Raw genomic sequence first — 26,494 nt, forward strand, 5'->3', positions numbered from 1 at the left:
CTATTCCTACATGTCAGGCATAATAATAGGTTAACCAATCAAAGCCAAAAATGTGAAACATATGTCCACAGAATAGGAGAGTCTTCCCTTAAAATAAGTCCCTGTTAGTTAAGAAATTATTGACAGAAGTACCTGGCAATGTATTACAATCAAGTCAAAATAATAATATTATAATAAAAGCAATAGATCAGCTAATAATAAATTAAACACATAATCTTAACCAGTGTTAACATCAACCTCCTTTTCCCCTTTATGTACATGGGGTTTTATTTGAATCATAGGTCCATCTCCTTAGGAGATTACTAGGCTAACAGCTTAAAGCCCCTTACAAGCTTAGTCAATGTAACCCAATTTTACCCACTATACTTGCCCCTAGGGGTAAGAGGATGGCATCGATTTGTGCCTGTGTATTGAGTATCTTACAGATTGCCCCTTTTCATTAGGGACGTAGGCACTACCCCAGGTAGCAATTCCCATTAATTTAAAATCCCAGTACAGAATACACAAAGCTAACAGATGTCGCAAATAAAAGTTTAACTATGGTTTAACTAAAATTGCAAATTACATACCAGAAAAATAAGTTATAAAAGCAAACTACTATATTTCCACATATCACATTTGTTTGGAGTATGTACCTCAGCAGAAGTATACCGTATCAACTACAAGGATGGAAATGGTGGGAATCTGGGTATATGGACCGCCTGAGCTCATACTATACCACAGGGTTAACCAAAATAACATGTTCTGATAAGTTGACATAACAAGCATGTTTTTCTTCTAATAGCCTTCAAAGGCCACCAGTGTTACATGATATAACCAGCTACTGCGCAAGAAATGTATTAGACCGTGGTCCAAACAAAAATGGCTACTGATGTTAAAACAAAATCTTAGCTAAAAAAGATAAAACTTCTTTAACTACACTTTGGAATTTCAATTGCAATCAACCTTAGCAAAATTCATCACAATAGTTTAACAGAACATAGCACTCCATTATATTACTGGTTTAAAGCCTCCATAACAGGAGATGAAAAGATATCTGCCACACCATGGAAAGAAGTGTAACAGAGTGTACTGTCAACACAGACACAACAAAATGAAACATTTACCACAAGCTGATAATTGTCATTTAGCACTAGAAAAGCAACATCAACAGGAGAATTTTCCAAGACATAACTTGAGTAGGATTCCAGAATGAGCAAATAACCAAAAGCCTCCCCCCTCCCTTCCAAAAAATAGAGTTCCCTGAGAAAATCCATTTGGTGGCATGCAATCTTACTGAATTATACTGGAAAGGGAAAATGATAAACATGTAAATGATAACCATCCTTAACATGGTCACACATATGACTGTTTTCCAGTGGAATGCTCTGAAAACCATATAAATACCAAGTATAGTAAACAGTACAGCTGCTGATATTGACCTTAAAATACAGTAGAAGGTAATCAAATTCCTCTCGGGAGACCCCATATCAAAGGTGAATGTGCTGAAATACACTCCTTTGTTGAAGCAACATTAGCAATGCCACCATTTCTATAATTTCCAGCAAAAATTGCCTGAAGGGAGCAGCACAACTCTAACAAGGTACAGTTTATACCACAAATTTTAAGGCACTTCGGTTGAAAAACAACCATTTTCATCAAATGTTTGAGTTTTCTAATGGTGAGAAAGGCCATTCCAAATTAATAGTCTAATCACTCACAAAATAAATACAAGTTTCATCAAAAAAACACAAAAAATCTGAAACTTAAAGCTGCTGTAGCCACTGTTGCCACCATTACGTTTGGTCTACAGATCATCAAGAGGTAATACATATGTGAGGGTTGCTGTTATATACATGAAATAGATTGTAATACGGACTTAGGGGAAAAGATCTTTTTAAGAACAGCCAAAGTCCCAAACAGACATTCTCTGATAATTTTATTTATGTAAGAAAAGTTCCAGGCAAAGGCTAGTAACAAACCATCACATAAATACTTGTCTCTACATATCCTGTCGTTAAGATAGGTAAAGGCTGCCAGCCTAGCCAGATAGAATTCTGTAGATAATTCTGTCATTTGTAAATATTAATGTAAGCACCAGGCTTGTTCTCTTAAATGTGAAAAGAATGCACTGGATATTAAACTGCAAAAATGTAACAACAGTGCACTCTGCTGTAACAAAGCTGATAAGTCAATTCTTTGATGTCATAATTCGGAGCCGATTTGTCTAGAGGGAGGCATCCTGCCTATTGTTTTAAGACCAGAGTTAATAGCTAGAATTTGTATGTATAAATATCCTTTATTGCTCTGGTTTCTGACCATGTTTAAAGAATGTAAATGTAGTTCCTGTTAGCCTGGGAACACCAGAGAAGTGTGAAGAATGCTGTCATGTGAAGAAGATCTGTGTTATCATTTTAAAGAGAGAGAATCAGAGAACTCTGAGCATTTTGTCTTGAGCACATCCAACATCACCAGCCCCGTCTGGCTCTGTATGTAATTTATTTAGAACTGTGTTTTCCCTTGGATATAGTTAGGAAATAAGAAGATTAGACTAGTTTGTTTTTTTGTGATGTCAGAACTTTTCTACGGTATTATTTTAAGTATTTCTCTGTGATCTCTGAACTCTTGACTAGCACTGTGTAGTAAGAAGTATTGTCTTGTGTTTTTATTATTTATTATTAAATATTTTTAAACCTTTCGACTGTGGCTGTTTTGTGTAGAGATAATTTAAGCTCTAAGTGTACATTGCATGTATATAGTGATACTGTACCAAGTCACTCTAATAAGTCTTGACTGTTCAATCACACTTACCATTTGGATAATAATATTGCACAGTAATAATTGGACTCCCTATCAGAAGGGCCTTTGAGTAGCTGATATTAGTGGGTGGTGGCAGCTGGTACTACCTTTTAGACTGGGCAGAAAAGGGGCACAGCTGGAGAACCTGTACCAGCCTTCCACAGGAGTGTCTGTGTGGTTGTATATAACTCTTAGCTCAAAGTGTGTGTGTGTGTGTGTGTGTGTGTGTGTGTGTGTGTGTGTGTGTGTGTGTGTGTGTGTGTGTGTGTGTGTGTGTGTGTGTGTGTGTGTGTGTGTGTGTGTGTGCAAGCAACTTGGGCAGGGACACAAAGCACTGGTTGGTCCGATAGAGTGCTGGATGTTTTAGCTTGCACACTAGGCTGAGATCTTGACCATACAGTTGTGCCAGTGGGGAGTCTTATTGGGGACCTGGAGAGAATGGGAGAAACCAGCCCCAGACTGACTGTGATCTTTGTGTGCTCTTAAGGGAAATTGTACTTTACTGTGTGTGTATTTATTATCCTTTCCCTATATGGATGCCCTTCACTGGTGTTAGTGGTGAGTATTGAGGCTCCTTGATTGCTGGGCCAGGGGCGTCACACCTATTTCTGTCTTTTTATTTCTTTTCAGGTATTTTTTTTTGTTTTGTTTACAGTACTTCATTCATTCCATTGTAGTGAGGTAATTGTTCTATTGTCTTGGGAAAAGAACTGTTATGAATGTGCTCTCTATTAGTGAATTTTCACTCTAGTTATGAATTACTTTTCCATTTTTTTTTCTTGTTGGCCTTAAGGAATTCTTTTGCTACCTCACTTAGTGGTACACTAATATTTTATGGATTTTTAGTTTTATTACTTGTTTAAAAACATATAAAGAAAATTTGAGTGTATTTCTAATTTGATATTAATGTTGACAGTTACAACAGCTTTTGACTGTCCAGTTGCAATTGTTGCAAGTTTTATCGTCTTATTTCATTACTTATATATTTTAATTTAGTTGATGTTTATCTGCATGTGTTTGACTGCTGCTGTGTGTGTGTGTGTGTGTGTGTGTGTGTGTGTGTGTGTGTGTGTGTGTGTGTGTGTATATGCACGCGGGTGTGTGTTTGGAGTTTCTATGTTCTTTTGTTTTTCATGGGTCTACTAATCTCTGATAGCATCATGTTGTAGTCACCTCATACACATTTCCATATATCCTTAAATTGGGGAAATCCTGACCAGTTATCACAGCCCATGTTAACTTAACACTCCTTATGTAATACTTTGCCTGGAAGAGATTGCATTTCCACTTGAGTTATATGGTACTCTCTTCTCTGTGTACACAATGTACTTCAATTTTTCTGGTACTTAGTAGTCTATGCTCACACACTGATTTAATTAGTGTCATCATGCTGTCTGTGTCTAATAATATTGCATACTCATGTGCATCATACAGGCCTCCAGGGAGTCACCAGTCAGGCATGATGTCAAATGTTGGCCCATTCGTCTTGGGATCAGCCTTCCCGGCTCAAATATCTTTCAAAATCCACTGGACAGACCTCCACATCATATTTTACCTCCATCTTCCTCACAGGTATGTTTGCTTTTGGGGTATGTGATGTGGTTGTTGACAGGTTCCTCACAGTGGCCATCTGTTGCTACAAAGTGAGTAGGCATTGGTCATTTCTTTCTTTCCTGCATATTAACTAGGCATTGGTCACTAGTTATGACAGGTTTTATTAGGGCTTCAATAATTTGTTCCATTTTGGATGTCAGCAAAGTTAGTGGAAGTATACATTCAGTCTAAATACATCCACTGCAGCATGTGCATACATAGATGCCAGTATTTACTATCAGTTTTTCCCCTGCCACAATAATCCTTTTAGGTGGTACAAATCCTTATATCAGCATAAGGTTATATCATTCTTTTGCCAGCAACCCTTTATTGTTCCCTCTTCCTGTACTGGCACAAGGCTGCAGCATAGTACTCCAAACAATTTGTTCATATACAGGGCCCAGAGGAGTCAACAGTCAAAAAGTATAACCCTTAGCCCTAAAAATTAGCAGTACCTTCATTAAGTAGTCATGCATACAAAGGTGGGGAGAATTTTCACTATGCAGGCAGCAGGTTACAGTTTCCAGAAAACAATGATGCAACAACAATAGGCTGTCCATCAAAAAACAGCCCCTTAGCCAATACTTTTGGTTAATATTAAGTTTATTTTACAAATTCAACAGAAAAGAAGACATTTTCTGCTTTTACACTTCACAGGGCTGTAAACCAGAAACAAGACACACAATTTATATTCAGTGTTGGTGTCAATTCAAGAATCCAGTTTGTGTTACAATGCAGTTCAAAAGAACAGAACTGTAATTACAGGAAGTTAATAAGTTGTACAGGATAATGTATAAGAGTTTTTAAAGCTTAGAGACAACATCAAGCTAGCATAATGTATAAACAGTTACTTTCAGTCCATCAAGGTTTACGGTAAAACAACAGGCTTCTTTCTTTAGGTCAGAATACTCGTTTTCCAATCTCTCCAGAATTAAAGCAACTGGCATTCTTCCTTAAGCCAGAATATTCCTTTAAAGTTTTTCAGTTACACTTTTCCACCCACATATCTTTGCTGAGACTCCTGGTAAACTCTACAGAAATCTGAACTCTAACTCTGTCCACCAGTAACTCCTGACTTGCAACTGATGGCAGCCTGCTTTTAGTTACTTCCCTAGGAGACTTGCCTCTTTTTGGGCTTGCCTTAATTTAGGGGATTTACTGTATTTCCTTTCAGTAACCTGACACTGGGAAGTACAACAGATAACCGAGTGTCATCCTGGTGCAATTATTATTTCACAAAATATAGTGTGTGTGTGTGTGTGTGTGTGTGTGTGTGTGTGTGTGTGTGTGTGTGTGTGTGTGTGTGTGTGTGTGTGTGTTTCTGCTTGTAAGTTCATGCTTATTTTTCCCACACTGTAAATAACAGTTTTGGAGATTCACTCTACTCCAACAAGATCTCCAAGTCTTGGAACTCAATCCCTCAGAAACTCCTAATCACTGCTAATAACTCACAATTAAAAATACTTCTAAAGTCTCACTTAATTAATTTTTGGCTCTACGTCTGTCTCCTACCTGGATGATTACATTCCCTCCTGCTCTGTACAATTCACACTTAGCTCTCTATTATCTCTACAATATATATTTTCTTCCCTCTGTCTGATGCAATCCTATTTCATCACCCTTGTTATATCCTGCATCTATTTATCCTTCTGTTGCTATCTGGACTCTCCACTTACTCCTTTTACTCTTCACCTATCTTCTTAACAAACATATAATTCTATTTTTCTTACCCTCTGTACTTAGACAAGGTTTATTGTTTCACTAACTACTCTCTAATCTAATACTGGATTAAATCCAACAAACCCTGACAGGCTGCTCAACAAACATCAAGAGAAATGGTACACTGAAACGTAAAGCATTTTAACAGGAACTTTTAATGATAAGCACTTTTGTCTGCTTCAATAAAAGCCTTCAAATAAAAAACTCTGTCAACCAAAATGTTTTTAAACAATTCTAAAATCACATGATCAATTAAAGATTTCAACTTTTAAAGCACTGGTAAGATTTAAACTTTTAAAGCACTGGTACAACTTCAACTTAAACATCACATGCCCCCTTATTTTGGAAAGCAGAAACTGGCACTATCAAAGTGTTCCATAACTAAAATCCCTTTCAACAGATAAACATAATAATAACTAAGGAACACTTTGACAATGTCGGTTTCTGCTTTCCAAAGTAAGGGGGCGTGTCATGATTAAGGTGTACCAGCACTTTAAAAGTTTAAATCTTTAACTTGTCACTTGATTTTAGAATCATTTAAAAACATTTTGGTTTATGGAGTTTTTTATCTGAATAAGTCTATTATTAAAGCAGATGTAAGCGCTTGTCATTAAACGTTCTCCTTAATGGCTTTAAGTTTCAGTGCATTGTTTCCCTTGATGCTAATACTGAATTATCCATGTACTTAGGCCCTTGATATATATATATTTATAGCTAGTCTTTATCCACTTTGTACTTTGTTTAGAGCTATTATTAGCTATTTTCTGTACTTTATGTATTCTTATGCATGTGAAATTGCTTAAACTTAGAATGTTTCTATAAGAGGTTTTGTTTATTACAATCTAATGGAGTTTTCTCCATGGTCCTGCACTGAAAACAGGTACCCACCCAGTTGGACTACTCCACTAAACAAATGTCAAATAAATAAATTAAATAAATGTTAATCTCTAATACCGTTCTAATTTAATTGTATAAATAGCATCTGATTGTCTGGCATTAATATAAGTGAAGTACACAGTAAGGCAGACAGTACATGATGACACGATTACTGGTACACAAATAACATTACGAATTAAATTTTTCACAAAGCTGCCAATTGTTTTCTTATGGAAACATCAAGTAATAGGAGCACAGAGTACTTTAAAAGATATTCCATTTATTCATTAATTTTATTTAACATTTGATCATTAAAGAGCACATGAAAAATAGTTACCATTAATTTTGCCTACTCGTGTAAGCACAAACTAGTTCAAAACTAAGACCCTGGCATTTCTTTTAGATAAACACAAACAGCAACAATTTCACTCCAATGAAATTATTTAAATTTTCACTGTAGTACTGATATCACTAGGCTTCTTAAAATGCCAAACCACATTCATACACTTTATAAAACAGGGTGCCTCTATGTAACTCATGTTACAAAACATTACAGTATCCTCATTTATGTTTTTCCACACTCCATTAGTTGTAAGATAATCTTTTGTCATCCTGCAGTTATTCAGATAACTATATCATGATTCTATTTTGTTCTCAAAATAAAAAAACACAAATCTATGTGGGCATGCAATGTGAAAAAAAATATTTGATATTCTCAAAAGTGTGATTTTTGCAGCCCTTCTATATCACTAATAAATAACTTACATTTACAAAATACACTTTAATAAGTACTTTTTTCAGCTTGTTTGCATTTTTATCCAAATAATCCATACTGGGAAAATAAAACATCTTACCAATGCATTCTTTTCCTTCAATAAACATGAACCCAACATCACATATACACAGGTAACTGCCTTCTGTATTTTCGCATACTCCATGCGGACAGAGGGATGTGTTGGTACATTCATTTACATCTGGTAAAAAAAAAGTTACACATAAAAACAAATATTATTACTACACTGCTACATTATATAGCATTGCTAGCTGCACTGATTTTGTTACAATACACCTACATTGAAATTGACCAGCAGCACTGTACTGGAGCTTGGTCACAAAGCAGAGGCAGAAGACATAAGTGTGAAGGCCTTGGTTATAAAACTGTATGTACATTAAGATGGATGAATGCCTAGGAAAGGAAACTGCCCCATTTAAAAAAAATATATCTGGTAGCCTCCATGTCAGCGGTGCTAAATGTACACATCCACAGCAAAGTGTACTGAGCCCGGAAAATGATTTCATATAACAGACAAATTGCATTTGTATTTGTTCCTTCATGTAATCTGTAGAATATAACATTTACTAAAAGCTGTAATTCATTTTGTAACAACCAAGAAAATGCAGTTTCACAGTAAAGAAGTAATTGCTTGTATATCAGTGATAACATCAGTCCTAAAACTGGATCAAAGAACGTCAGAGTCCAAAACTGTGATAGGGACCAGATGCAAATGGTTAATTATGCAGACAGTTAATAGATATATGTGAAATGCTGTTTGTTTTTTATTACTCTTGCTTGTTTGAAAGGCAGTTGCCATGTGTAAAGGGCACTGGAAGAAAATGAATTTCACAGAGAATGGTGAGAAAAGAATCAGGAGTGCCAGGACAAACAGTCAGCTCAGTGGTCACTACGTGGTCCTAGTCTAGGTGTGGATGTTGGAACTGATAGTCAGGGTAACAGTGCATATTCTGTTTAAGACTGAGAGGCCATATTACATTTGGTGAATTGTTTACTGAATAAGAAATGTGTGTGTGTGTGTGTGTGTGTGTGTGTGTGTGTGTGTGTGTGTGTGTGTGTTCACATATGAGTGTGCACTTTTTTGTTTAACATCTGTGCACTGTTAACCTGTATTCTTCAATATTCATCAATGCACTCAGTATAACAGTCTTCCTTTAATATATATCCATATGCCTCCAATTACTCTCCCTTTTTTGAATTTCTCCAAGTCTATTGCGTTTCTACTACCATGATGGGAATGGACCCCATTACTAAGTCAAAGTATGATTAAAGATCATGAAATTAATACTGTTTCAATCTTTGATGTCAGCCAGAAGTACTCTTTGCAGCACCCATAATGTGCCCAGTAATGACTCCTTCCGCAATTCATTGCAGTGAGTTATATGTATTGGTAAAATTTCTAAATACGAAAAGACTCATTGCTCCTACTGTTATTGGAACTGTCTGGGTATCTTTCTCCCACTTTGCTCTCGTTTCTGGCTGTGAATTCTGTTATTTTATGACTTTGTGTCTCTATGTATGCAAGACACTGTTGCCACAGGGGGTAGCAATTTCAGTGCTCACTGCCACTTTTGCCTTCTTTTCATGGACCTCTATATTTGCTTTTATCACATCTATCCTTTGAACTGTTAGTACTGGGTGAGACTTCATCAGTTTCTATGATGCTTTGTGGCTCATGCTTCCAGTGTTTTTCATCTACTTCAATACACGGGTCTATATCACTTTAGGAAATGCTTAATTGACCAAATTGCTGTTTGTCGAACTGAATTAAGCAAAAGCTAAATTAAGTGAACACTTGTTTAAGGTAATTTTTTCCAGGGAAAGCACATGGTGGGAAAGGCCATGGTTGACCACCATCAGGTATTTGCCCTTTTCTACACTGTAGTGCGATCTCGGAGTTGGTATATTTAGTTGCAGAGTTTTAAATTTTGTTTTTTTTTTCCGATCAGTTGGTCGGCAACTGTTTTTTTTTTTTCCTTTTGTTACATTATTAAGCTTTTCAGAATACAGTCCTTCTGCCATTAATATGTCACAACCAGCAACAAGGTGCGCAACTGTTGCAAAACCTACATTTGCCTGTTTCTCCCACATGTTTATTGGACTTTGTAAGTAAACATGTGTGTAGCCCACTATCTTGGGGCCATCAATATTAACCTTTCATGTTTTGGTTTGAATTTGCCTCTCTTTAACCATTCCATCATTTGATCCTGAGCAACATGAGGTACTTTCACAAGTTTTTTATACTTGCAACTATATTTATGCATTTTCCACATTTCTTGCCTTCTCGTCTGATCCTTCATCTTATATTCTTTCTTTTGTTTTTTGGCACATTTAGGTGCCACCTGATTTTTATCTACTTCTCGTTTGATTTACATTACTGCCTGATGTCGATATGCTTCTGCTAAACTAAACAGGGAAGTTATCTCAGATTTATTCTCCTCATGTTTCAAAACTTTCACTATGTTTGGGTCCTGTGAGATCAGCAGATATGTGTGCAGTCCCATGACTGCAGATCTACACATGTAAAGAATTTCCAGCAGACCTGTACCTCCTTCAGAACGGGGAATATATAATCTTGGTAAGCACTGATTTTTATACATCATTTGGTGAGCATGAAGCATCCTTCTTGTTTTCCTATCTAATCTATCCAGCACATTTTAGGGCCAGTCAATCACTCCAAAACTGTAAGTTAGGACAGGAAGAGCAAATTGGTTTATAGCTTGAATTTTATTCCAAGATTTCAACACTGCTTTCAGGATTAATTTGTCTTCTAAAATATTCCTTACTAAATTTTATTCACATGTTTTCATGTTTTATTGTTTATCTTTCATCAATTCCCAAATATTTATATACTCCCTCTTGCTCAAGGTCTTTTATATCACATTCTTGTCCCAAACTGATGTTTTCTTGGTGCTGCAGTTTTTCTACTTTAAAGGTTGCTTTTGCACACTTATCAAGACCAAATGACTTTCTTATATCACCTGAAAAAGTTTTGACTACTTGCACTTGTGCTTTTAGTTCCTCATGTGATGAGCTGTATAGTCTTAAATCATCGACAAAGAGAAGATGAGAAGTCTTTACACTTTGTGGTTTTCTAGGAGCTAAATTATAGTCATGTCCAATCTGTTAAGTAGACAGCTTAATGGGTTAAGGGCAAGACAGAATAGCAAAAGTGACAGGGAGTCACCCTGGAATATCCCCATTTGGATTTTTATCCCTGGAATAATAATTTGTCTTTTATCACGGCCTAATTGCAAAGCGGTCTGCCACTCTTTCAGGGTCACCACAATGTAGAGCTGATCAGTGTAGGATGTATCTTATACATTTTTAAGCACTTTTATCCATGAATGTAAGATACTTTTAAATGTTTTTTGTAGTCAATCCATGCCATACTTAGATTCTTCCCCTTTTTACAGTCCTCCATTATGACTTTATTTAGCAACAGATCATCCTTTGTCCCACATGACTTTCTTTTATTGCCCTTTTGTTCTATTGCCATGATTGTATTTTCTTCTAAATGACTATAAACTGTCAGCATCAATTCTGGTGTATAGTTTATATGTAGTTGGAAGGCAAGTTATTTTTCTATCACTTTTAGGGTAGCTTTCAGGTTCACTCTTAAGTAGGAGCATTGTTTTTCCTGTTGTTAGCCAGGTAAGTGTCTGTTCAGGGTGCACATATAAATTGTTCTGATTCATGGCTAAATCTTCATGCAAAGATGTTAATACTTGTAACCAGAAATTAGGTACTGCATTTGCGCCTGGTGTTTTCCAGTTAGAGGCTTTTATGTCCTCTGACCATTTTTACTACTATAATGTATCATGTATTGTTCAATGCATCACGTTTTATGCTTTATTTTTACACCTCGGCTGAGCCTAAAATAGGCCCAATTGGATAAGCATTCTATCCCAATCAATAAATCTAAATTAATAAATAAATACTTTAATCTGCTGGGTCCCCGTTCCTCACATATATAGAGTGACTCTGGTTGGCAGAGATGAGATTCAAACTCATCGTTACTACACAGGCTAATCATCACTCTGATAAGTTTACAAAGTCACAAAGAAGTCAGAGGCGATACTTTAGTCAATGATGTCTTGAAACAGGTCAGTACTGGTCAAGATGTATTGCAGCAATGAGACCCATGCATATCTCCTAGCCCAAGAAATGGCAATATTAAAGAAACTAATGTTCGCAACACTTAGGTGTCTCAACTGCAAGAGACCAACTGGATTGCGAGAGTAAACCAGCCAGACCATTCAGAAATACCATTTTATGAAGAAAAAGCAACCTGGGAAAATTGTTTAAACCATTTTTTCTTTTTTGTGAATGTGTATCTTGCTCCCATACAACAATCATATTATTTATTTATTTAACATTTGTTTACTGGGAAAATCTGACTTGGAACAAAACCAATTGTCACTGTAGGCCCAGGGAGAAATGCTCCAGATGGATGTCTTTATAACATGGGAGGAAACTGGAGCACCCGGAGGAAAGCCACACAAATACAGGGAGGACATGCAGACTCTGCACAGAAGGCACCCCAGCCGAGAATCGAACCAGAGAACCTCTTGCTGTGAGTCAACAACGTAGCCGCTGCACCACTGTGCCATATTACGGATTATACTTCTGATTATTGTATATATTACACCCAAGACAGCTGTATCTCATAAAAAAATGTGTCATACTTGCAGTGATCTACAAGTGCAAGGACTTTTAGCTGTCGAAAGACCATGTTTACCCAGACACGACTGTTAAGAATAATGTTTCAGTGTCCTCAGACTGTTTTATGACATGATCTTATCTGTTTCAGTGTCTTCACACTGTTTTATGACATGTTGTTATCTATTTCATTGTCCTCACACACACACTTTTATGGCATGTTCGTATCTTCCAAAGTCATAGCCTGAGATGTTCTGTGGAGAGGTCTGTAATCAGACTGGCTAAAGTTGATATCTACAATGGGAAAACAGAACATCTGAATACTGTTGCTTAACAATGAATCAGTCTTGTAAGAAGCTAGACTTCTACTCATTGAGACTTTCCATCTGACATAATGCAGGAAGAAGATTTCTTTTGTCAGTCAGCAAATTAAATCTGGACCATCATTTAAGGGAATGTTTGTGTCTTACGGCTTTTCCCAGTTAGTCGCCACAGCGGAACTCCAGTCCGCTAATGATTGGCAGTTGATTTTACTTACTGGCTTGCCAGGCCTAACGCACAACCTTCAACGAAGGTACGCCCATTCATGCATGTCTCCACGCAAAAGACGCTCTAGCTGAGAATCGAACCGGACAGCATCTTACTGTGAGGTGACAACGCTACCGCAGCACCACCACATAAAGAAATATGTGCTGATTTAAAATGAGTGGATTGTTATCACCCAAACACCAGAACTTAAATTTCCTTTGAATTCTGTTCCCGATCAAAATTTCTAAAACATAAAGAAATTTCCTGTTTAGGAATACAAGTTGCTGAGTGGCAGACAACACCACTCATTTGCTTTAAAAAAGAAACATGGAATGGATAAAATCCTTCTTCTAGTAGGATTTAACTACAGAAAAGGAAAAACCCACAAGCCAAATGTGTTCCTGGAAAGCATATGATTTGGTGCCAGGAATGAATCATAGCTTCAGTCTACAGAGCACAGGGGTATCAGCAAATGCCAATAACACAGAGCATTCATTCTGAGAGATTTAGCAAGGAAAGTAAAAAAAAAAATACTTCTAAACTGTATAAATTTCATTTTCATCATCATTATAAAAGAATACTGTTGCTAATTTCTAAATATATAATTAAGTGCTATGTTAATTATTTATGTATCCATTGATAGCTATTATGTTTTGTCTATATATTTCTTCTACTTTGCTCTACATTATGCTACCTTTAACATATGTAATTTTAAGTGGAAGTTTGTAACTCCTGCACTCACCCACATGGTGGCTCAAAATGCAATACAGGCAAGATTAGCAAGCCAGTTAACAAAACAAACAAACAAACAAATAAATAAATAAAGGCCTGAACCATCTAAAGGTTGCTAGTTATAATGAAGAAACTGAAGATCAGCAATGAAGTAAAGAGTACATTTCAAGAAAATATATAAAAAAAATGTCTACTGTGATATCCTCGAAATAGGAACTAAAAGACCAGCTGTAGAGGAACACCCACAGTCAAGGTGATGGAAATTAGTGAATGTATCTTAGGGCTGAAAATATTCATAGCTCAGGTCCGTAGCATCCTGTTCATGTCACAGCTGTGCCAAACCATTTTGTCTACTAACAGATGTTGGAAGTGCAGGTCAGAGGAGCAGATATGTGTGCAGTCCCATGATTGCAGATCTATACATATAAAGAATTTCCAGCAGGCCTGTACCTCCTTCAGAACGGGGAATATATAATCTTGGTATGCACTGATTTTTATAAATCATTTGGTGAGCATGAAGCATCCTTCTTGTTTTCCTATCTATCCAGCACATTTTGGGGCCAGTCAATCACTCCAAAACTGTAAGTTAGGACAGGAAGAGCAAATTGGATAATAGCTTGAATTTTGTTCCTCGATTTCAAAACTGCTTTCAGAATTAATTTGTCTTCTAAAATATTCCTTACTAAATTTTATTCACATTTTTTCATGTTTTATTGTTGATCGTTCATCAATTCCCAAATATTTATATACTCCCTCTTGCTCAAGTTCTTTTATATCACATTCTTGTCCCAAACTGATGTTTTCTTGGTGCTGCAGTTTTTCTACTTTAAAGGTTGCTTTTGCACACTTATCAAGACCAAATGACTTTCTTATATCATCTGAAAAAGCTTTAACTACTTGCAGTTGTGCTTTTAGTTCCTCATGTGATGAGCTATATAGTTTTAAATCATCGACAAAGAGAAGATGAGAAGTCTTTACACTTTGTGGTTTTCTAGGAGCTAAATTATACTCCTGTCCTAATCTGTTAAGTAGACAGTTTAATGGGTTAAGAGCAAGACAGAATAGCAAAAGTGACAGGAGTCACCCTGGAATATCCCCATTTGGATTTTTATCCCTGGAATAATAATTTGTCTTTTATCACGGCCTAATTGCAAAGCGGTCTGCCACTGTTTCAGGGTCACCACAATGTAGAGCTGATCAGTGTAGGATGTATCTTATACATTTTTAAGCACTTTTATCCATGAATGTAAGATACTATCAAATGTTTTTTGTAGTCAATCCATGCCATACTTAGATTCTTCCCCTTTTTACAGTTCTCCATTATGACTTTATTTAGCTACAGATGATCCTTTGTCCCACATGACTTTCTTTTATTGCCCTTTTGTTCTATTGCCATGATTGTATTTTCTTCTAAATGACTATAAACTGTCAGCATCAATTCTGGTGTATAGTTTATATGCAGTTGGAAGGCAAGTTATTTTTCTATCACTTTTAGGGTAGCTTTCAGGTTCACTCTTAAGTAGGAGCATTGTTTTTCCTGTTGTTAGCCTGGTAAGTGTCTGTTCAGGGTGCACATATAAATAGTTCTGATTCATGGCTAAATCTTCATGCAAAGATGTTAATACTTGTAACCAGAAATTAGGTACTGCATCTGCGCCTGGTGTTTTCCAGTTAGAGGCTTTTATGTCCTCTGACCATTTTTGCTACTATATTGTATCATGTATTTTTTAATGCATCACGTTTTATGCTTTATTTTTACACCTCGGCTGAGCCTAAAATAGGCCCAATTGGATAAGCATTCTATCCCAATCAATAAATCTAAATTAATAAATAAATACTTTAATCTGCTGGGTCCCCATTCCTCACATATATAGAGTGACTCTGGTTGGCAGAGATGAGATTCAAACTCATCGTTGCTATACAGGCTAATCATCACACTAAGTTTACAAAGTCACAAAGAAGTCAGAGGTGATACTTTAGTCAATGATGTCTGGAAACAGGTCAGTGCTGGTCAAGATATATTGCAGCAATGAGACCCATGCATATCTCCTAGCCCAAGAAACGGCAATATTAAAGAAACTAATGTTCGCAATACTTAAGTGTCTCAACTGCAAGAGACCAACTGGATTGCGAGAATAAACCAGCCAGAGCATTCAGAAATACCATTTTATGAAGAAAAAGCAACCTGGGAAAAATGGTTTAAACCATTTTTTCTTTTTTCTGAATGTGTATCTTGCTCTCATACAACTATCATATTATTTATTTATTTAACATTTGTTTACTGGGAAAATCTGACTTGGAACAAAGCCAACTGTTACCGTAGGCCCAGGGAGAAATGTTCCAGATGGATGTCTTTATAACATGGGAGGAAAGTGGAGCACCCAGAGGAAAGCCACACAAATACAGGGAGCACATGCAGACTCTGCACAGAAGGCACCTCAGCCGAGAATCGAACCAAAGAACCTCTTGCTGTGAGTCAACAATGCAGCTGCTGGGGCGTGGCCAAGGATGAACACAGGATAGCAGCAGATCTCTTCAGCTCCACCAATTTCACTGCACTGACAGGAAATAATTACTTTAAAAATTAATTTATGAAGTAATTTTCTTTCTAAATATGTTTGTTTTATCTATTTCTTGAATTATTTCTAAAAAAGAAAGGAAATTTTAATAATATTCCTGTCAGAAATCACCTTGGAAATTTTCCTGTCAGTTTCTCTGTTTGAAATGAGTTCCAGTAAGACAAATTCTCAAGATTCCAGCATCAAGAAAGAACTTCAGTCTCTGATATCTACAATCCAGCAACTTACTGCTAAGATGGATAAACTGGATACTTAAATTGATACCTTCATAGAAAAAACTACAAAACAAATAGACTTGTTACATATAAACTTGCAACAACAGAAGATCCAGATTACAGGCATAGAAGAGACTGTAAATGACATGGAAAATAGAATCCAAGAAGAGGAAATCAACATTGAGTTTTTGCTGAAACAAAATACACATCTACAAACAAAGCTTGATGACCTGGAAAATAGATCTAGGTGCAATAACATTAGGATTTTTGGACTGCCAGAAAATATTGAAGGTAACAATATTACTTCTTTTTTAACAACATGGCTCCCTTAAACTTTAGACTTACCAGAAGCATTTTCTTTTGGTATCGAAAGAGCCCATAGATCTATAGCTAATACTAACTCTAACAAAAAGTATCCTAGATCAGTTATAGTTAGATTTCTATCATCTTTTGATAAAGAGATGGTTCTTAAATCTGCTTGGGCTAAAGCTCCTGCTAAAATTAATGAGACAACTGTGCGTTTTGACAATGACTATTCTTCCTTGGTAATAACTAAAAGAAAAGTTTTTCTGCCATTAATAAGGGAGCTTAAGAAAGCACAGTTTAAAACCTACCTTCTGTTTCCTGCCAAGCTAAAAATCTTCCTTCCTGATGGTCCTAAAATTTTTGATGACTTAGACTCTGCATTGCTGTTTATCAAAAAAAATAAGATTTTGGATAAAATAGAGGAAATGGAATGGGCTAGTCCTTCATTAAAGAGGTTGGCAACTGAAACTTTGTGGAAGACTTCAGAGAAGAAGAAGAGACTAAAAAACAATTGACTTGTTCTATGTTTTTTCTTTTTTTTCTCTCTTTATTTTTCTTCATTATTAATCTTTTTAAATATAGTTACTGCATTTTCAGAAAGCCACAAATATTCTGAAAAAGATTTAATCAAAGTTATTTTCTGTGTACAAAGAACTGTTTTGTTTCATAATCAGTCAAAATATCTGAGGAACTAATAACAAGCTATCATTCAATATGTTTCTCTTTCTGACAAAGAGAATTAAGGTTAGTAACTTGATACATTTTTTCTTTTTTTTTCTTTTTCTTCTTTTCCTTTATTTTAAATAATGACATTCTATTTAGATTATGCAGTGGGTAAGGGGTGGGGAGGGCAGGGAGAGAAGTGTAATGAAAATATGATAAATGGAATAATAACTTATTTATTCCTTGTAAAAAAGTATATATGTTGTTTAAATGCTATTGCTAATTATACTTCCTTGATTATATTGCTTATGCTTGTTTACAAATAATTTGTCATGCTTTAATTAATAATAATTAGAACTAAATAATAGTAAATAGTATGTTTTATCCATCTTTATTAATATAAACAGCAAGTAATATTCCACTGTAAATACTTTTTATAGCTTCCTTTTACATTTTTTTATCTTTTCTTTTACTCTCTTTTTATTTTCTACTCTCTTTTTTTCTTTTCTCTGTTCTTTCTCTTTATTCTCTTTCATATTAATATATTGACATGCTTTTGATCATACAGGTACAGTAAATAATAAGATTTGTATAAAAATTGAATTGGGGCAAAAATAATTAGTTCTATTACATATTAATAACTATGGGCTTAGTTTCACTTTCATAGAGGCTGTAATAACTTGTAAAATACTTCGCGAAGGTTTTGCTATGTTTAGCTTCATTTATACTGCTAAATGAATGTCAGTCACTTGTTTTTAACAAAATTCCCACCAGAATGTTAAGGGAGACAATTTGGGATGTCGTGAACAGTGTCCTCGAGTTGTTTTAAAAGCTTCAACACTCAGAATTCACGCAGAGAAGCTGAAAGCAGTCAATCTGAACTTTGACCCCAGAATTCACATTGACACATCGCAGATTCATGAAGAACACTCTACCAGGAAGTAGAACTGCTGCAAATGCGACTCTGCGATGGAAAATGAACTCTTTAACATTTAAATGTGAGTTATTTTATATAATTACTTAATTATTTATGTTATAATTCATAAAATATGTAAGTTATAATGATTTTAAATGATGCAGTTTCTCATAGTAAGCAAATGTGATATTTTAGAAGGCATAGAAAGTGAAACATTTATACAAGTGTTTTTGAAAGTTTACTTGACTGCAGCATATTAATGTATGTAAAAAACTTATCATTTAAACATATACATTGCTATAATTCATTTGATTTATCTGATTGACAAGCATAAATATCTTTATGACTCTATTTTGGAAGAAGTTGTCATGTGACATATTTTAAAGCAGCAGTTTAGATATACAAAATACAGATGGCTTTCTTCACAATAATGCAAGTGTTTCTGAGAATTTACATAGCTATGCAGTATGATTTATAACAATTTCTATAAATATAATATTTTATTTTACTGGCAATAATAAGTATGAGAAAAAAGCTCTGATACAAGTAATTTAAAGTCTTTTGGAAGCTGTTAACTGCATTTATATGACAGAAAATAGGTACATCTTAATATATGTAATGTCTGAACCATATTAGCCAAAGCTATTGATTTAAATGAACATTAGAACTTATTTTTACAAACTTTGAATAAATTAATATGTAGATATGCCCTCCCCTTTTTTTTTTTTTTTTTCTTTCTCTTTCTTTCACTCTCTCTCCCTCTCTCACGTCTTTTATTTCTCTCTCTCTTCTTGGTTCCTAATATCAAGTTTATTTGAATGCTATTTGAATATAAATGTATTATATTAAATAGATGTATATAGTAGTATGAATAGTTTTTAAAAGTTTCTCTTAATTTATATGATGCTGTTTTATCAAATGTGTAGTTTTGTCTTACCAGATAATCTAATTGAAAGTTGTTAATTTAAGTTAATAATAACAAGTATTAAATTGATAAGGTGGCAGCTGAGGTACTGCTGCTTAGGGTAGTGGGTTAACTTGAGTAGTATGTACTACTCTAAGTTGGAGTTTTTAACTCCAGGCTGGGTGCAAGGTTTAATCCTTACATTATTTTCTCTTGTTCACTGTTGTATGTATATAGTTCTGACATCCACAATACATTTTGTATGCTCATTGTCACTACAAACAAAATTGAATCTTATACAAAATCCCATAAGAGATTCAATAAATACAGCTATATCTAAAGGTACACCTAAAGGAGGAGGTATAACATTACTTATTTTGTTAATTGTTATTTTGATCATAAGTTTTTTATGTTTTAAAATGCCAAATGACTTCTCTAAAAGGAATTTCTTTAAACATTAATGGACTGAATAATCCGTGTAAAAGGGCAAGCCTAATAAGATACATTAATTTACATAAGGCCAACTTAGTATTCCTTCAAGAAACACATCTCCTGAAAAAAGATATTGATAAATTAGCCACAAACAAATATACAGTATTGGTTAGTTCAGAGCACACTCAGAAAAAAAGAGGAGTGGCTATTTTATGGAATAAAAGTATGCCCATTCCTAAAACTATTAAGTCTTATCAAGATGATAAAGGAATGTTTTGTATGGTTACAATACAAATTAATGGGAAGACTTATACATTAATCAATGTATATTGGATACCTGGAATTGGTATTAATACAGTGAAATACCATCTTGATAAGATCATATCATTCTCTATAGAAGATATTATTTTAGCTGGTGACTTTAATTGTATACTACATGAAAATGATACTACTACTATAGGAAAAAGGAAAATTACATCTAATGCAAAACATTTAAAGGATTTTGCTAATTCTTATAATTTAAATGATATTAATAATCAGATGGACTCAAAAGCATTACCATACACCTTTTTTTTCTAACAGATACAAAACTTATTCAAAAATAGATAGAGTCTTTATTTCTAACCAGATGGTAACAGAATTAATTAACTCTAAAATCATTTCATGTCCTATATCTGATCATAATTCAATTGTTTTTGAGTCCATGATAAAAAATACTCACAATGTTCAGATCAAAAGGATACCAGCATACTTAACTCAACTAAAAGTGGCTCATGTTTCCAGTGTTTTTCATCTACTTCAATACACGGGTCTATATCATTTTAGAAAATGCTTAATTGACCAAATTGCTGTTTGTCAAACTGAATTAAGCAAAAGCTAAATTAAGTGAACACTTGTTTAAGGTAATTTTTTCCAGGGAAAGCACATGGTGGGAAAGGCCATGGTTGACCACCATCAGGTATTTGCCCTTTTCTACACTGTAGTGCGATCTCGGAGTTGGTATATTTAGTTGCAGAGTTTTAAATTTTTTTTTTTTCGGATCAGTTGGTGGGCAACTGTTTTTTTTTTTCCTTTTGTTACATTAATAAGCTTTTCAGAATACAGTCCTTCTGCCATTAATATGTCACAACCAGCAACAAGGTGCGCAACTGTTACAAAACCTACATTTGCCTGTTTCTCCCACATGTTTATTGCACTTTGTAAATAAACATGTGTGTAGCCCACTATCTTGGGGCCATCAATATTAACCTTTCATGTTTTGGTTTGAATTTGCCTCTCCTTAACCATTCCATCATTTGATCCTGAGCAACATGAGGTACTTTCACAAGTTTTTTATACTTGCAACTATATTTATGCATTTTCCACATTTCTTGCCTTCTTGTCTGATCCTTCATCTTATATTCTTTCTTTTGTTTTTTGGCACATTTAGGTGCCACCTGATTTTTATCTACTTCTCATTTGATTTACATTACTGCCTGATGTCGATATGCTTCTGCTAAACTAAACAGGGAAGTTATCTCAGATTTATTCTCCTCATGTTTCAAAACTTTCACGATGTTTGGGTCCTGTGAGATCAGCAGATATGTGTGCAGTCCCATGACTGCAGATCTACACATGTAAAGAATTTCCAGCAGACCTGTACCTCCTTCAGAACGGGGAATATATAATCTTGGTAAGCACTGATTTTTATACATCATTTGGTGAGCATGAAGCATCCTTCTTGTTTTCCTATCTAATCTATCCAGCACATTTTAGGGCCAGTCAATCACTCCAAAACTGTAAGTTAGGACAGGAAGAGCAAATTGGTTTATAGCTTGAATTTTATTCCAAGATTTCAACACTGCTTTCAGGATTAATTTGTCTTCTAAAATATTCCTTACTAAATTTTATTCACATGTTTTCATGTTTTATTGTTTATCTTTCATCAATTCCCAAATATTTATATTCTCCCTCTTGCTCAAGGTCTTTTATATCACATTCTTGTCCCAAACTGATGTTTTCTTGGTGCTGCAGTTTTTCTACTTTAAAGGTTGCTTTTGCACACTTATCAAGACCAAATGACTTTCTTATATCATCTGAAAAAGTTTTGACTACTTGCACTTGTGCTTTTAGTTCCTCATGTGATGAGCTGTATAGTCTTAAATCATCGACAAAGAGAAGATGAGAAGTCTTTACACTTTGTGGTTTTCTAGAAGCTAAATTATAGTCATGTCCAATCTGTTAAGTAGACAGCTTAATGGGTTAAGGGCAAGACAGAATAGCAAAAGTGACAGGGAGTCACCCTGGAATATCCCCATTTGGATTTTTATCCCTGGAATAATAATTTGTCTTTTATCACGGCCTAATTGCAAAGCGGTCTGCCACTGTTTCAGGGTCACCACAATGTGGAGCTGATCAGTGTAGGATGTATCTTATACATTTTTAAGCACTTTTATCCATGAATGTAAGATACTATTAAATGTTTTTTGTAGTCAATCCATGCCATACTTAGATTCTTCCCCTTTTTACAGTTCTCCATTATGACTTTATTTAGCAACAGATGATCCTTTGTCCCACATGACTTTCTTTTATTGCCCTTTTGTTCTATTGCCATGATTGTATTTTCTTCTAAATGACTATAAACTGTCAGCATCAATTCTGGTGTATAGTTTATATGTAGTTGGAAGGCAAGTTATTTTTCTATCACTTTTAGGGTAGCTTTCAGGTTCACTCTTAAGTAGGAGCATTGTTTTTCCTGTTGTTAGCCAGGTTGGTGTCTGTTCAGGGCGCACATATAAATTGTTCTGATTCATGGCTAAATCTTCATGCAAAGATGTTAATACTTGTAACCAGAAATTAGGTACTGCATTTGCGCCTGGTGTTTTCCAGTTAGAGGCTTTTATGTCCTCTGACCATTTTTACTACTATAATGTATCATGTATTGTTCAATGCATCACGTTTTATGCTTTATTTTTACACCTCGGCTGAGCCTAAAATAGGCCCAATTGGATAAGCATTCTATCCCAATCAATAAATCTAAATTAATAAATAAATACTTTAATCTGCTGGGTCCCCGTTCCTCACATATATAGAGTGACTCTGGTTGGCAGAGATGAGATTCAAACTCATCGTTACTACACAGGCTAATCATCACTCTGATAAGTTTACAAAGTCACAAAGAAGTCAGAGGCGATACTTTAGTCAATGATGTCTTGAAACAGGTCAGTACTGGTCAAGATGTATTGCAGCAATGAGACCCATGCATATCTCTAGCCCAAGAAATGGCAATATTAAAGAAACTAATGTTCGCAACACTTAGGTGTCTCAACTGCAAGAGACCAACTGGATTGCGAGAGTAAACCAGCCAGACCATTCAGAAATACCATTTTATGAAGAAAAAGCAACCTGGGAAAATTGTTTAAACCATTTTTTCTTTTTTGTGAATGTGTATCTTGCTCCCATACAACAATCATATTATTTATTTATTTAACATTTGTTTACTGGGAAAATCTGACTTGGAACAAAACCAATTGTCACTGTAGGCCCAGGGAGAAATGCTCCAGATGGATGTCTTTATAACATGGGAGGAAACTGGAGCACCCGGAGGAAAGCCACACAAATACAGGGAGGACATGCAGACTCTGCACAGAAGGCACCCCAGCCGAGAATCGAACCAGAGAACCTCTTGCTGTGAGTCAACAACGTAGCCGCTGCACCACTGTGCCATATTACGGATTATACTTCTGATTATTGTATATATTACACCCAAGACAGCTGTATCTCATAAAAAAATGTGTCATACTTGCAGTGATCTACAAGTGCAAGGACTTTTAGCTGTCGAAAGACCATGTTTACCCAGACACGACTGTTAAGAATAATGTTTCAGTGTCCTCAGACTGTTTTATGACATGATCTTATCTGTTTCAGTGTCTTCACACTGTTTTATGACATGTTGTTATCTATTTCATTGTCCTCACACACACACTTTTATGGCATGTTCGTATCTTCCAAAGTCATAGCCTGAGATGTTCTGTGGAGAGGTCTGTAATCAGACTGGCTAAAGTTGATATCTACAATGGGAAAACAGAACATCTGAATACTGTTGCTTAACAATGAATCAGTCTTGTAAGAAGCTAGACTTCTACTCATTGAGACTTTCCATCTGACATAATGCAGGAAGAAGATTTCTTTTGTCAGTCAGCAAATTAAATCTGGACCATCATTTAAGGGAATGTTTGTGTCTTACGGCTTTTCCCAGTTAGGGGTCGCCACAGCGGAACTCCAGTCCGCTAATGATTGGCAGTTGATTTTTACTTACTGGCTTGCCAGGCCTAACGCACAACCTTCAACGAAGGTACGCCCATTCATGCATGTCTCCACGCAAAAGACGCTCTAGCTGAGAATCGAACCGGACAGCATCTTACTGTGAGGTGACAACGCTACCGCAGCACCACCACATAAAGAAATATGTGCTGATTTAAAATGAGTGGATTGTTATCACCCAAACACCAGAACTTAAATTTCCTTTGAATTCTGTTCCCGATCAAAATTTCTAAAACATAAAGAAATTTCCTGTTTAGGAATACAAGTTGCTGAGTGGCAGACAACACCACTCATTTGCTTTAAAAAAGAAACATGGAATGGATAAAATCCTTCTTCTAGTAGGATTTAACTACAGAAAAGGAAAAACCCACAAGCCAAATGTGTTCCTGGAAAGCATATGATTTGGTGCCAGGAATGAATCATAGCTTCAGTCTACAGAGCACAGGGGTATCAGCAAATGCCAATAACACAGAGCATTCATTCTGAGAGATTTAGCAAGGAAAGTAAAGAAAAAATTTACTTCTAAACTGTATAAATTTCATTTTCATCATCATTATAAAAGAATACTGTTGCTAATTTCTAAATATATAATTAAGTGCTATGTTAATTATTTATGTATCCATTGATAGCTATTATGTTTTGTCTATATATTTCTTCTACTTTGCTCTACATTATGCTACCTTTAACATATGTAATTTTAAGTGGAAGTTTGTAACTCCTGCACTCACCCACATGGTGGCTCAAAATGCAATACAGGCAAGATTAGCAAGCCAGTTAACAAAACAAACAAACAAACAAATAAATAAATAAAGGCCTGAACCATCTAAAGGTTGCTAGTTATAATGAAGAAACTGAAGATCAGCAATGAAGTAAAGAGTACATTTCAAGAAAATATATAAAAAAAATGTCTACTGTGATATCCTCGAAATAGGAACTAAAAGACCAGCTGTAGAGGAACACCCACAGTCAAGGTGATGGAAATTAGTGAATGTATCTTAGGGCTGAAAATATTCATAGCTCAGGTCCGTAGCATCCTGTTCATGTCACAGCTGTGCCAAACCATTTTGTCTACTAACAGATGTTGGAAGTGCAGGTCAGAGGAGCAGATATGTGTGCAGTCCCATGATTGCAGATCTATACATATAAAGAATTTCCAGCAGGCCTGTACCTCCTTCAGAACGGGGAATATATAATCTTGGTATGCACTGATTTTTATAAATCATTTGGTGAGCATGAAGCATCCTTCTTGTTTTCCTATCTATCCAGCACATTTTGGGGCCAGTCAATCACTCCAAAACTGTAAGTTAGGACAGGAAGAGCAAATTGGATAATAGCTTGAATTTTGTTCCTCGATTTCAAAACTGCTTTCAGAATTAATTTGTCTTCTAAAATATTCCTTACTAAATTTTATTCACATTTTTTCATGTTTTATTGTTGATCGTTCATCAATTCCCAAATATTTATATACTCCCTCTTGCTCAAGTTCTTTTATATCACATTCTTGTCCCAAACTGATGTTTTCTTGGTGCTGCAGTTTTTCTACTTTAAAGGTTGCTTTTGCACACTTATCAAGACCAAATGACTTTCTTATATCATCTGAAAAAGCTTTAACTACTTGCAGTTGTGCTTTTAGTTCCTCATGTGATGAGCTATATAGTTTTAAATCATCGACAAAGAGAAGATGAGAAGTCTTTACACTTTGTGGTTTTCTAGGAGCTAAATTATACTCCTGTCCTAATCTGTTAAGTAGACAGCTTAATGGGTTAAGAGCAAGACAGAATAGCAAAAGTGACAGGGAGTCACCCTGGAATATCCCCATTTGGATTTTTATCCCTGGAATAATAATTTGTCTTTTATCACGGCCTAATTGCAAAGCGGTCTGCCACTGTTTCAGGGTCACCACAATGTAGAGCTGATCAGTGTAGGATGTATCTTATACATTTTTAAGCACTTTTATCCATGAATGTAAGATACTATCAAATGTTTTTTGTAGTCAATCCATGCCATACTTAGATTCTTCCCCTTTTTACAGTTCTCCATTATGACTTTATTTAGCTACAGATGATCCTTTGTCCCACATGACTTTCTTTTATTGCCCTTTTGTTCTATTGCCATGATTGTATTTTCTTCTAAATGACTATAAACTGTCAGCATCAATTCTGGTGTATAGTTTATATGCAGTTGGAAGGCAAGTTATTTTTCTATCACTTTTAGGGTAGCTTTCAGGTTCACTCTTAAGTAGGAGCATTGTTTTTCCTGTTGTTAGCCAGGTTGGTGTCTGTTCAGGGCGCACATATAAATAGTTCTGATTCATGGCTAAATCTTCATGCAAAGATGTTAATACTTGTAACCAGAAATTAGGTACTGCATCTGCGCCTGGTGTTTTCCAGTTAGAGGCTTTTATGTCCTCTGACCATTTTTGCTACTATATTGTATCATGTATTTTTTAATGCATCACGTTTTATGCTTTATTTTTACACCTCGGCTGAGCCTAAA

At 35.4% G+C, this 26,494-nt stretch overlaps 1 protein-coding gene across 5 annotated transcripts in view; it reads right to left on the reverse strand.

Moving 5' to 3' along the window:
* The window catches only part of LTBP1 (latent transforming growth factor beta binding protein 1), a 2,555,437-nt gene that overhangs the window by 605,096 nt on the left and 1,923,847 nt on the right, over window positions 1-26,494 (reverse strand). For all 5 annotated transcript variants that reach the window (XM_044058988.1, XM_044058973.1, XM_044058980.1 and 2 more), the window contains one exon: window positions 7,821-7,940. In XM_044058988.1, coding sequence (XP_043914923.1) covers window positions 7,821-7,940 — 120 coding nt within the window. The remainder of the gene's footprint in view (window positions 1-7,820; window positions 7,941-26,494) is intronic.

This window comes from Protopterus annectens, chromosome 1.part2 (assembly GCF_019279795.1).
Source record: "Protopterus annectens isolate FY-2018-M chromosome 1.part2, PAN1.0, whole genome shotgun sequence".
In the NCBI taxonomy this organism is placed as follows: Eukaryota; Metazoa; Chordata; order Ceratodontiformes; family Protopteridae; genus Protopterus; species Protopterus annectens.